The following is a 13,725-nucleotide window of genomic DNA, read 5'->3' on the forward strand; positions in this document are numbered from 1 at the left end:
AATGGGGGAGGTGGGAGGTGGCTCTGGGGAAATGCTAACTAAATAAAAGGCAGTGTGAAATAGGAGCAACAGAGAAGGTGAGCTTTGGGGCTTTCTCCAGATAGAGAAGGTTCATTCCAGTATAAAGAAAGAACATGAACTAAGGTGCTAAGACATGGTAGTGCATGGCACACGCAGTGTGTAATAAGCTGAATTGGGTTGTAAGGTGCTTGGGGTGGGAATGGTTGTGTCAGTTAAGGCTGACGGGCTGGGTCCAGATCATACTAGAAAGAAACACCAAGGATCTGGTCTTTGTTCTTTAGATCTCAGAGTCGCATAAACACATGAGGGGTGCCTGATACTAGAGATTAGAAGACTATAGGAAACAACTATAGCATAACTAATAGCAAGCAGGCATCAAATGAGTAGGCCTCTCCTAAAGTAGCCACAGTGAGAATAGAAAGGAGGTATCCACCTGTTCCTGATCCTTATATCAGGCCATCCTGCCAGGCACACACTATGCAAAGAGGACTGGCTATGAGATTACATGGAGGGAGATGAGACTGGTGTTGGCGATTGATTAGATACGGTGTTTCAACCAAGGCTGACCTGAGCGTTAGCACCTCCTAGGTACGCTAGGCAGCTTGCATGCCACGCCCTTGCTCACCTCTGTCTAATACTAGCTGATCAGGAGAATGCAATACCATTTTTGAGAATAGAAAACCTAAAAGAGCTGGTTTGGGAAGGAAGACACTAAGCTTAGTTTGGTGCCTACTGTTTTTTATGGTTACTAGATACAGAAGAGGATTTTTTTTTCATGTGTGTATTTCAGTCTCCAACCTTTAACATAAAATTTCTTCTAAATGGCTGTTATATAGAGTTAACCTTCCCCAGTATCTGCATTGGCAGCATTTTCCTGATGTCTATGGGCCCAGAATTTGTTGCATAAGCAGCTTCTCAGTAGGAGGATCTTATGAGGAATTGCATTTGCTAACAGTGGTGAAGAAAATTTCCTGAGTACAGTCTAGCCTTACAAAATCATAGGTATAGATGTAGAATTTTACCAAATGGGACACGGGGCACATAATATCCTGCTTCTACAGGGAGCATCTGTTAAGTTGATATTCAAGATGATAGATACAATGTAAGGACCCAGTGAACAGGTAAGAAGAGAACCAAGGACAGAGCCCCCAGGGGTCCAAAATGAGAGGTTATTCTGAAAGCTGCGAACAGTAGAAAAATCTTATTAAAACAGCTGGAATTCATTCTCTTACAGTTCTGGAAGCTGGAAGTCTAAAACCAAGGTGGCGGCGGGCCATCCTCTCTCCGATAGCTCTAGGGGAGAATTCCTCCTTACCTCTTTCAGCTTTTGGCGGTTGCCAGCAACATGTGGTACATCACTCCAGGCACATGGCCACATCTTCTCCCCGTATGTCTTCACATCCTCCTCCCTCTGTGTCCAATTTTCCCCATTTTATAAGGATACCAGTCATATCAGATGAGGGCCCAGCCTAATGACCTCACTTTAACTTAATTGCCTTAGTAAAAGACCCTATTTCCAAATAAGGTCACATTCTGAGATGCAGGGGTTTGGGACTTCAACATATATTCTTTGCGGGGGGAACACAATTCAACTCATAACATCATCCTAGGGCTCACACTGACCCTTACACCCCCGTGAAGACTTTTCCTCCTATGTGGAGCCCAGATCGCTTTCTCCTTGTTTCCCACTGTTAGGAATCACTGCTGAGAAGTAGTGGGACAGCTCCTCCCTCACCCGCATGCACTTGAGAATGGCCACATGCTGGGCTTTGCTTCACCATGGTACAGTTCTAGCAATCGCCACATTGTCCTTGAATAGGGCATCTCTGAGAACCCAAACTTCAGCACTTTCTTCTGAGTGTAGAGAAGCAGGTGGGAGATATGTATAGGGGTTCTCCAGCCATGACCAGCACGGCTAGAGAGTGAATGAGTCCTGAGTAGGGGCGACTGGGGATTGAGAAAAAGAAAGGGATAGACACAGAGACAGTGAGTAAAGCTGGGACCAGGTGGGATGCTGTTCTCAGATGGAGAGACAGTGACTCAGAGCTTGTGCAGCACATTTATTATATACAGCATAATACCAGGAAGTTTTACTAGAGTTTAAGACAAAGGAAATTATGTGAAATCATGCTTAAAGATCAAGCTGCAATTCTTCATTCGTGTGGCTTCTCGTAATCGTCAGGCCTAACTGGACCCTGATAATTGCATCTACCCCTGGCCCCTGGCTGAACTTAGATAATTACACCCACCCCCTGGCACCTGAGCTAAAGATCAGGACTGACAACATCCCTGCCTTTGGCAAGGTATATTTCCAGGACATGGCTTTGTCGATGCCGCTAGACCCAGCCGATGACCATTTGCTCAGGTGCGCCCCCAGATGCTCTCTACAGATGTGAAAGAGCCACCATTAGTGTCCTAGTGTTAACCAATGCGGCAGTGGTTAGATGGGGGATAACCAAGCTTTTCCTAGTTGGACAGGAGGGTCATTTGCCTTCAGACTCCAACCTGCTTCTCTAGTTAGTGCTTTGTATAAGCATCATTCTTGAGCTCCTCAATATGATTATTTTTCTAATTTATCTTCAGTTCAATACATGCAATATTACAGAATTAATTTGGCTGGCCACATTTTCTTCAATGAGTAAATTTAATTGCTTTTATCCTGGGTCACAGCCTTTTAAAATAATCCTGCTAGAATTACCTCTCTCTGGTCCTTCCCTATTATGCTAAAAGGAGTGTTTCAAGTAGAAATGAAAGGACACTAAACTGCAACGTGAGAATATAGAGTATGAAACTTGTTGGTGAAGTTGATTTTAAGACAAAAATTGTCTTTAGAAACAAAGACAGTCATTACATAATGATAAAAGGGTCAATTTAACATGATGACACAACAATTACAAATATACATGCACCCAATATCAGAGCACCTGGGTATATAAAATCAACATTGACAGATCTGAAAGGAGAAAGAGAAAGCAATACAGTAATAGTGAGAGACTTCAACACCCCACATTCAATAAAGTATAGAACATCCAGACAGAAAGATAAAGAAAGAAAGAATGGACTTGAGCGAACCTATAGACCATATGTATCTGAAAGACATATACAAGATCTTTTCACCCAACAGAAGAATATGCATTCTCAAATACACACAGAAGAGTCTCTGTGACAGATCACATATAAGGCCTCAAGACAAGTCCTAACAAATTTGAAAAGATAGAAATTATACCATGTATCTTTTCTGAGCACAATGGAATGAAACTAGAAATGAGTAAAAGCAAGAAAATGGGGAAATTCACAAATACGTGGAAAACAAATAATACTCTTGAACAATTATTGGGTCATAGAGGAAATCAAAAGAGAATTTAAAATATACCTCAAGCCTGGCCAGTGTGGCCCAGTGGTTGAGTGTGGGTGGACCATGAACCATGAGGCCACAGTTCGGTTCTCAGTCAGGGCACATGCCCAGGTTGCAGGCTGGATCCCCAATGGGGGGCCTGCAGGAAGCAGCCAATCTATGAATCTCTCTCATCATTGATATTTCTATCTCTCCCTTTCCCTCTCCTTTCTTCTCTGAAATCCATAAAAACATATTTTAAATTAAAAAAATAGATATACATCAAGACAAATGAAAATAAAAACACAAATTACCAAAACATATAGGATGCAGCAAAAGCAGTATTAAGGGAAGTTTATAAATTAAATTATAAGTGCCTAAATTAAAAAATAAAAAAAATATCTCAAATAAATAGCCTAACTATACACCTAAAAAAATTAGAAAAGAATAATGAACTAAACCCCAAGTTAGCAGAAGGAAGGAAATAATAAAAATTAGAACAAAAATAATTCAAATAAGGAATAAAAAAACAATAGAAAAAATAAAAAACAGTTGATTTTTTAAAAAAATAACAAAACCTTAGCTAGACAAAAAGTGAGAAAAGAAGAAGGCAAAAATTTAAAAATATATTTTTATTGATTTCAGAGAGGAAGGGAGAGGGAAAGAGATGACAGAGAATCATTGATCAGCTGCCTCCTGCACGCCCCACATTGGGGATGGAACCTGCAACATGGGTACCCAGGAATGGAACTGTGACCTCCTGGTTCATAGGTCTACGCTCAACCACTGAGCCATGCCGCCTGGGCAAAGGCAAAGATTTTTTAAATCAAATGGAGAGCTTAATACACCAGTGATCTTTACTGAATCATCTTCAGATGAATCATCTAAAACACTTTGTAAAAATTAGAACTAAATAAATTAAAAATAATATTGCTACTTTAAGATCATGAGTGTTTGAAATGTCTTTAAAAATACTAAGTGAGCATTAACAATGATCACTGCTACCTTTTTAGGATGCCACTTAATAATAAAAATAAATAAGACATTTATGCTAAATACGGGTTGTTTGTTTCAGGCCCAATTTAATTTCTGATTACTCTGCAAGATGGTTCCTTGAAAAGAATCATAATGCCTGTAATTGATAAGGATATTCTGCTCTACCGTAATGTTACCTTAGGCAGAAACAAACTGATTACCAAGCAGCTGCCAGCAGGGAGCCCCTTAATCTGTTCTCAACTTCCAGTTCAGAGCAGCATTGCCTGCAGCAGCAAAACCCAAACTCCTGAGCTCGGGAATTCAAGGTCTAACAGTAAATTCACAGCCTCAATGTCAGGCTGGGCTCCTGCACCCCATACTCTGCAGCCACGCCTCAGTGCCTGGCTGTCCAGCCCCGAGCACTCCTCACCCCAGCCCCACTCCCTGCCCTGGTTGCAGTCCCAGGGGCAGCTCTGGCAGACCTGGGGTGGGAAAACTGCCATTGCCATTGTCCAATTCTAAGGGCCGGGCCAGAGGTTATCCCCAAGGTTATTGTCTCTCTCACCTCAGTAAGATTTTCTGAAAAATGGGATAACCATAATATGACAAAGACTGAATAGGCCATGGGAGCAGTTACAAAATACCTTGCAGGTGTGTAACTACCTACGCTCATAGCACCTGTGGCCGAAACCGGTTTGGCTCAGTGGATTAGAGCCTCGGCCTGCGGACTCAAGGGTCCCAGGTTCGATTCAGGTCAAGGGCATGTACCTTGGTTGCGGGCACATCCCCAGTAGGGAGTGTGCAGGAGGCAGCTGATCGATGTATCTCTCTCATCAATGTTTCTAACTCTCTATCCCTCTCTCTTCCTCTCTGTAAAAAATCAGTAAAATATATTTTAAAAAATAATAATAAAATTAGCACCTGTGTGTGAAAGAACCTGCCTCACAAAGCCACTGTGAAAATTAGCTCCTCCGGCAGTGCCTGACACAGAGCCGCGCTCAAACACGATCCTTATTGATTCCCAAGGCCCACGAGACAGGTGCAAGGGCTGAAGGAAAGAACTGGAAATGGAGAAAAGGGCCGCTCCAGAGGGGTTCCTTCCGGTATCGCCTAATTGTTGTGACTAAAGCTAGAGACGCGGGGGAGGGCCGCAGCTGGTGCGCCTGGTGCGCCTGCGTGGGCGACCTCGTTGCCCGTGGCAACGGGCGTGCGTCCTTGCCTCTGGTCAAGTGGGCGACGCTGGAGCGAGCAGCAGCATGGCGCTACACTCCTGGTCTCCGGAGCTGGGGTTCAGCGACAAGCAGAAGCAGGTCGCGGTGTCCACCGGCCCCTCCCTGGACTTAAGCACCTTCCCCTCCACCCTGGGCTCCACAGTCGCGACCGCAGTGCTGGAGCAGCTCTTTATTGTGGGTGAGAGGCCCGCGGGCGCGGGGAGGGAGGCCTCGGAGAGGGCCCTCAGCTTAGCGGGAACTTCCGTGGGACCCGCCTCCGGGACCCAGCGCCTCCCTGGCTGGAGCAGAGCCTTCTCCGGTCCTAGGGTTAGAGAGAGGCGACAGGGTGGGACCCAGGACTCAGCCCTCGTGCGGTGGTCGTGCCCCTGGAGTGACTTGGCCCAACTCACACCAGTAGCTGGTGACAAATCCTGGACTCCCAGGCCATTGCCATTTATCTGCAGCTGGAGTGCCCACCTGCATTTAGGTTGTGCATTCAGTTTTACCTTTTCCCTTCGGGGCTTTCCCTTCCAAGTTAATTTCCTCCAGCATTGTGCCGTGGCAAACTGGAAAATTTTAACAGGCAAACAAGAAAGCCTCTCCTTGCCTACTACGACCGGAGAGTTTAAGAAGCTCTTGTCGTATTAGGCAGGGAATATTAGAGAAGGGTGTTATGGAGATGAAATAGATAATAACCTTGGGTGGGGCCCGGTTAAAATACTTCTTCATTTAAGAAGCTGAACCTGTAATCAAGTCACATAAGCTTAAGGTGCGACAGTCCAAGGAAGGGTGTCTTGTTGAGCTCATAAACCATTTATACCAAACAACAAAGCATCTCTTTGCTTTACTCTAATAATCTCATTGTTTCCAGATGACTATACTGATATCTATCATGATGTTCCTCAGTTTGGGATAGTTTCTTTTATCCTTCTTAGATGAACGAATTTAACTTCACAATTCTTACAAGTTTGGGAGGAGTATTTTCATGTGTGTACAAGGTCATCTAGATCAGCATATCCATTCACTGACAAATATTTTTCCTGCTAATAATTTTTGGACCTTCAGAAAGTGTTTCTTAGGAAGAAAAACTTAATTGAACCTCTTGTCCTTGGTGTGAGTTATGAAATATGTAGTAGCTCTCCAACTCCTTTGCAAGTGGGATCAAGCTCTTGGGTTCATTCATTCCTTAGAAGAAAGAAAAGGAAATAGCAGGCAATGCCTGTCCCTCTCTAACCACACTTGCTTGCAAACTCTGTAACTGAGTTTCACTTGGTTTGAGAGCTTATTTCATTCAGAGAATTCGAGTTCCCTGGAAGTGAGGGCAGAAATTGCTATTTACTTTTCTGAAAGTATATAGAGCTCTTTAGGGCATGGGACCTGTAGTCACACCACTTGCATTTGAATCCAGACTCTATCCGTGATGGGCTCTGTGACCTTGAACATATGACATGACCTCAAAGTCTTAGATTTCTTACCTGTGAGATAGGAATCATAAGTTTACAAGAGTCAACTTAGATTGTTATACAGTTAATTAAATGTGTGTTTTGGGCAAAATACTACCATATATGAAAACATTCCTATACAAACCTACATTATAGGCTTGTTATATTTATACCTTCCATAAATGTTGGTTGAATTTCTTGTCCTAGCTATAAACATCCTCTTTTTTACCATGAGATGCAAAGATGGACTCAAGGAGCATAAAATATATCCCTAAATTAGAATAGAATGAAATAGAAAATAACAAGTACAAAAAAGATTTATATAAAGTACAACAGAAATTCAGAGATAGCAGATGTAATTTCCAGCTGAGTAAACATTTGAGCTAGATCTTAAAGGGTTAAATAGGATTTGAACAGATAAATATGAGATCTTAATTTTCTACTTTTTTTTTTTTTTAGAACAATCACTGCAAAGTGGCTATTTTAAATGCAACGAAGACGCTAAGATCTTTCTTAAGGACATTGCTATATCTGTCAAGAGATTGGTATTGTATTGTCTATAAGAGTTTTTTTCCCCCCAATCTTCCACTTACTTCTTCATCAAACTTTAATTTAGCACCAACCCTTTTCAAAGTATTTCAATAGATACATAAAAAAAAATTATAAAATTTTTTTTTCCTCTCAATTTACTAAGCATTTTAACCAGTGTTGCTCAATTGTGGACTGTTGCCTGATTTTCCATGCAGAACACTTAATTAAGACCTGTGCTATGGCCCTAGCCGGTTTAGAGTGTCGGCCTGTGGACTGAAAGGTCATGAGTTTAATTCCGGTCAAGGGCACATACCTGGGTTGCAGGTCCGATCTCTGCCCTTGGCGCACATGGGACACAATCAATTGATGTGTCTCGCATTGATGTTTCTCTCTCACATTGATGTTTCTCTCTTTCTCTCTCTCCCTCTCTCTTCCCCTCCCCCCCCCCAAAAAAAAAAAAAAAAGACTTGTGCTATGGATGAGGGCAAGCCAGCTAAACAGAAGCGATACTGGTGATAATAGAGCTCAGTTAAGGGGTGAGCCAAATGGGCAAATGCTTAGGACACCAATATGTAAGTATTGGTTAAGACAAACAACCTCTGAAATAAATTGCATGTGTGGTACCAATGAACTCAGTTCTCTATAAGCAATTCTCGCACCCATTTCCCTGAAGTAGACCATGCTGTTCAGTGAAAATAAATGAACAGAATTTCTTTTGGTTATGTTAACTCAACCCCACAAAGAAATATTTAAATAATTTTCTTTTGAAGTCACAAACTTTTCTGTTTGGTCCTGGGTGACATTTACAATGCTTCCCCAGAAGGGTCAGAATAGTGAGGTCTCTTTATTTGATTTAAAAATATTGAATAAGAATCTACTACATATCAAATTTCTAAAAATATAAAAATACTAGAGGCCCAGTGCACGAAATTCATGCACTCGAGGGGTGAGGGGGCGCCTAACTTCTCCCCTGCCAGCCTGTTTGCCCCTAACTGCCCTCCCCTGCAGGCCTGGTCCCCCCCCCCCCCCCAATTGCTCCTAGACTGCAAGAGGGCACAGGCCAGGCCTGTGCCCTCTTGCAGTCTAGGAGCCCTCAGGGGATGTCCAATTGACTGATGTCCTAAGCTGGCGGTTGGACATCCTTAGCGCTGCCACAGAGGCAGGAGAAGCTCCCGCCACTGCCACTGCACTCACCAGCCATGAGCCCTGCTTCTGGCTGAGTGGCGCTCTCCCTATGTGAGCGCACTGACCATCAGGGGGCAGCTCCTGCATTGAGCATCTGCCCCCTGGTGGTAAGTGCACATCATAGCGACTGGTTGTTCTGCTGTTCAGTCGATTTGCATATTAGCCTTTTATTATATAGGATGACTGTAAAGTAAACGAGTTTGGGCCTAGAGACTGCTGATAAAAGTTAATCTCATTACTTTACAATTATTTTATCTAATAAAAGAGTAATATGCAAATTAACCATCACTTGGCTACACCCACAAGCCACGCCCACCAGCCAACCAGGAGTGAGTGTGCAAATTAACCCAACCAAGATGGCTGCAGCCATGGAGCAAGCAGGAGGCTTGGGTTTCCCGGTGATGGAGGAAGCCAAGCTTTCCGCATACCCTGGTGGGCCCAGGCCTCCACTCAAGGCTACAAAGTTTCAATTATAGAAGATAAATAAATCCCAACAAAAGTGGCTGCGGCCATGGAGCAAGCGGGAGGCTTGGCTCCGCTAAAGGCTACAAAGTTTCAATTATAAAAGATAAATAAATCCCAGATACCAGGGCCTCCACTTGGGTCGCCGGGGCGTGTGGCCAGCCTGCAAACGACCACAGGCCCCTTGCCCAGGCCGCCCCATGCCCCAAGGGAACCCCCACCCTGATCTGGGACACCCTTCAGGGCAAACCAGCTGGCCCCCACCTGTGCACCAGGCCTCTATCCTATCTAATAAAAGAGTAATATGCAAATTGACCATCACTCCAACACACAAGATGGCTGCCCCCATATGGACACAAGATGACTGCCACAAGATGGCCAGCAGGGGAAGGCAGTTGGGAGGGACCAGGTCTGTAAGGGAGGGCAGTTGGGGGCGATCAAGCCTGCAGGAGAGGGCAGTTAGGGGTGACCAGGCCGGCAGAGGAGGGAAGTTGGGGGCGACCGGACCTGCAGGGAAGGGCAGTTGCGGGGGGACCCAGGCCTGCATGGGAGAGCAATTGGGGGGGGGACCAGGCCTGCAGGGGAGGGCAGTTAGGGGCAAACAGGCTGGCAGGGGAGAAGTTAGGCATCAATCAGGCTGGCAGGAGAGTGGTTAGGGGATGATCAGGCTGGCAGGCAGAAGTGGTTAGGGGCAATCAGGAAGGCAAGCAGGCGAGCAGTTGGGAGCCAGCAGTCCTGGATTGTGAGAGGGATGTCCGACTGCCCATTTAGGTCCGATCCTGGGATCGGGCCTAAATGGGCAGTCGGACATCCCTCGAGGGGTCCCAGATTGGAGAGGGTGCACCTGGGCTGAGGGACACACACCCCATGCATGAATTTCGTGCACCAGGCCTCTAGTCCTATGTAATAAAAGCCTAATATGCTAAGTGTCTGACCGTTCGACCAGTCACTATGACATGCACTGATCACCAGAGGGCAGATGCTCCAACCGGTAGGTTAGCTTGCTGCTGGAGTCCAGCTGATTGGGACTGGGCGAGATGGGCCAGACATGCCCTGGAGCCCTCCCGTGGTCCCTCCCCAGCCCATGCACCAGTGGGTCCCTCGGCCTGGCCTTCTCCCTCTCACAATCCGGGACCCCTCGGGGAATGTCGGAGAGCCAGTTTCGCCCAATCCCTGCAGGCCAGGCCAAGGGAGGGACCCCACTGGTGCACAAATTCATGCACTGGGCCGGTTTCGGCCTGATCTCTGCAGGCCAGGCCAAGGGACCCCACTGGTGCATGAATCCGTGCACTGGGCCTCTAATATCCTATATAATAAAACCCTAAGATGCAAATCGACCGAACAGTGGAATGATTGGTCACTATGATGCACACTGACCACCAGGGGGCAGACGCTCAATGCAGAAACTGCCCCCTGGTGGTCAGTGCGCTCCCACATGGGGAGCTCCGCTCAGCCAGAAGCTGGGCTCACAACTGGTGAGCGCAGTGGTGGTGGCGGGACCCTCTCCCGCCTCCGCAGCAACACTAAGAAGCAGCGAGCCAAGCAGTAAGGAGCAGCAAGCAGGCAGGCAGTAAGGAGCGAGGGGTCCCAGACTGTGAGAGGGCACAGGCTAGGCTGAGGGACCCCCAAGTGCATGAATTTTGTGCACTGGGCCTCTAGTTTTGTATAAAATTATATATAGTTGTGTATGTATACTATAGAATTATACCTTATAATTACACTTATTTGAATACATGTAGAGTATATGCATATACTAGTAGAATACGTACTCTTTAGAGTTTATGCATGTTGTACTGCACTGTGATCTCATGAAAACCTCTTCCTTTGCTTTGTTTTCAGTTATATTTTTTTCTCTAGGGATTGAAGAGATCCAAGTATTTATTGTGGCTTATTACAGTATCTAGTATGTCTCCATTTAATATCTGACCTGTGAAATCTCTTAGAGATAAATCCTTCCATTTTTTAAAGTAGCACATTTTCACTATTATAAAAGCACTACAAGTTTACTCTGGAAAACAGAAAAAAACATAGACAAGCAAAAGGAAGAAAGTAAAAACCACGATGATCCCACCATCCTACAATAATCACAGTTAACTCCTTGATGAATGTTCTTCCTTACTTTCAGGGTATAGATTATGCCTGTATTGAGTTTTATTTTTTATAGAAACCTGATCATACTATATATACAATTATATAACTTGCCTTTCATTATTAATAAAAATAATAGTAATTTCTCAGGTAATAAAGTACCTAAAGCCATTACAACCATTTAGTTAAAAGATGATTTCATCTGTTTTTCCATGAACAGATTTTTTATTTTTTTCAAATAAAATTAATTCACCTCCAAAATTATGAATTAACAATAATAACAACATGCTTACCTGACTTTTTGTTTGGCTTTGTAGGTATGTAAAGAGAACTGTTGTTCTCTTTATACGTAAGCATATTTTTATAGGCATTTTCTACTTTTAATTAAGTAGTTTTCTTTCTCACTGTTACCCTTTTTGTTGAAGTCTTTAAATTGATTGAAACTGCAAACAGGTAACACACATAGGGAAAGATGATTTCTGAGTAGGAGAAAATAAGTGGAAATTAACAGTGATACCTTAAAACTGATTGTTCTTATGTTTCCTACTTTCTATTCCAAATGAAAATGGCAGCAGAAGATATTTAATTAAAATTACATTTTGACCTTTGAAAGCATTTATAGGGCATTGTTTAGGAGATAAAGTTTATTGTTTTAATATATAATTTCAATCTTTAGGAAGAATTGAGAAACACTACAATTGAACTTCTGGAAATCGAAAGCATGGAACTCAGTAGACTATATTTTCTATTGGAAACTCTTCCTGACAACATTAACACAGAACTGGAAGGTATTTTGAGGGTGACTGGGTAAAGAAGGTGAAGGGATTAGCAAAAGAACACATATGCATTCTCCATGGACGCAGACGATAGTGTGATGAAGGCTGAGGCAGGGGGGTGAGGGGTAGAGGTGGGCAAAAGAGGGGGAGATGGGGGACACCTGCAATAATATCAACACTAAATATTTTTCATTAAAAAAAAAGAAAATAGAACAAAGTCCTTGTAAAAAGATGAGTTTAATTTATGGTTAAATAAGTTTAGCTTATTTATTTCATTTCAAAATATAGCTAGAAAGAATACATGACACAAACACAGTGAGATGCATATTTTTCCTGGCATTTTAAGTGGAAATCATATATAGATATATGTGTGTGTGTATGTGTGTGTGTGTGTGTGTGTGTGTGTATAAAATGTATATAATTTAGTATATAAATAGACTAAAGATATATAGATCAGCCCATTCCAAATTGATATTTATCCAACTAAATTAGGCAGCTTGACTGGCCTAAATCATCAGTTTTCTATGAGTTTGGCTACTATAGGTACCTCATATAAGTGGAATCACACAATATTTGTCCTTTTGTGATTGTCTTATTTCACTTGGCATAATGCCTTAAAGGTTCACCCATGTTGTAGCATGTGTCAGAATTCCTTCCTTTTTAAGACTGAACAATATTCCTGAGGAAATAAGGGAATGGGAATGTGTGTGTGTGTCTGTAATTATATAAATATATATATATTTATTCATTCATCCAGTGGACCCTTGGGTTTTTCCTTTTGGCTATTGTGAATAATGCACAGCTTCCCCAGCACCCTTGGGTGGTTTTCAGTGAGTTCTAAAGTATGGCACCTCCCTTGGACAGATTCCCCCAACACCTCAGAAGCCAGATTGCCAGCCCAGTATTTCATTAATGTCTTTGAGCCATGCACTGAGCCACAGCCACCTCCAGTGAGGTCTAGATCTCGCGAGCTGCCGCGGTTTGCCACTCTGTTGACTAATGAGTTTGCCGACCACTGGACTAGACTAAATGTTACTGTGTAGTTGGAAGCTGTGAGGATTAGGCAATTGTGGCATATTGTGTGCAAAGAGGTAAAGAGTAGTATATGAGAGTGGTCGGCAAACTCATTAGTCAACAAAGTGGTGAACCGCGGCTTGCCGACCACTGTCCTAGGGCACTCTTGTCTCAGCCCTGGGCATGGTGGCTGTTCCTTATGTCTGCTGCTCTTGAATTCTTTAGAGTTCTCTTTATTTTCTTGCTATTCATTCCCTCATTACTCTAATCCTGTTATAGTCAACTAAAGGCCTGGTGCATGAAAATTCATGCACTGGAGGGGGGGTGTCCCTCAACCCCATCTGCCCCCTCTCACAGTCCCGGAGCCCTCAAGGTCAGGAGGCGACCTGGCAATCAGGGGAAGGTAATGCCCCATCACACATCTGCTGCTGCCACTGCCGGCAGTGCAAGCCTTGGCCGGCCCTGGTGATCTGAGCCTTGGGCGGCCCTGGGTGACTGGGCAGCCGCCATCCAAGGCTTGCCTGCACCTCAGGCTGGCCCTGGGCGGCTGGGGGGCGGGGGTGCGCTGAGGGGACTGGGCACCACCATCTTGTGGCTGTGGGCACCTCCATCTTTGAGGGTGTGGCAGTCAATTAGCATATTCCCTCCTTATTGGCTATGGGCGCCACCATCTTTGAGGGCGGGAC

General features: G+C 44.1%; 1 protein-coding gene across 1 annotated transcript in view; it reads left to right on the forward strand.

Annotated features, from left to right (window-relative positions):
* Positions 1 to 5,586: 5,586 nt before the first annotated feature.
* The window catches only part of CCDC175 (coiled-coil domain containing 175), a 58,308-nt gene continuing 50,169 nt past the window's right edge, over positions 5,587 to 13,725 (forward strand). The window contains exons 1-3 of the mRNA XM_028141642.2: positions 5,587 to 5,740; positions 7,443 to 7,528; positions 11,926 to 12,037. Coding sequence (XP_027997443.2) covers positions 5,587 to 5,740; positions 7,443 to 7,528; positions 11,926 to 12,037 — 352 coding nt within the window. The remainder of the gene's footprint in view (positions 5,741 to 7,442; positions 7,529 to 11,925; positions 12,038 to 13,725) is intronic.

The sequence above is a fragment of the Eptesicus fuscus genome, chromosome 5, assembly GCF_027574615.1.
Source record: "Eptesicus fuscus isolate TK198812 chromosome 5, DD_ASM_mEF_20220401, whole genome shotgun sequence".
In the NCBI taxonomy this organism is placed as follows: domain Eukaryota; kingdom Metazoa; phylum Chordata; class Mammalia; order Chiroptera; family Vespertilionidae; genus Eptesicus; species Eptesicus fuscus.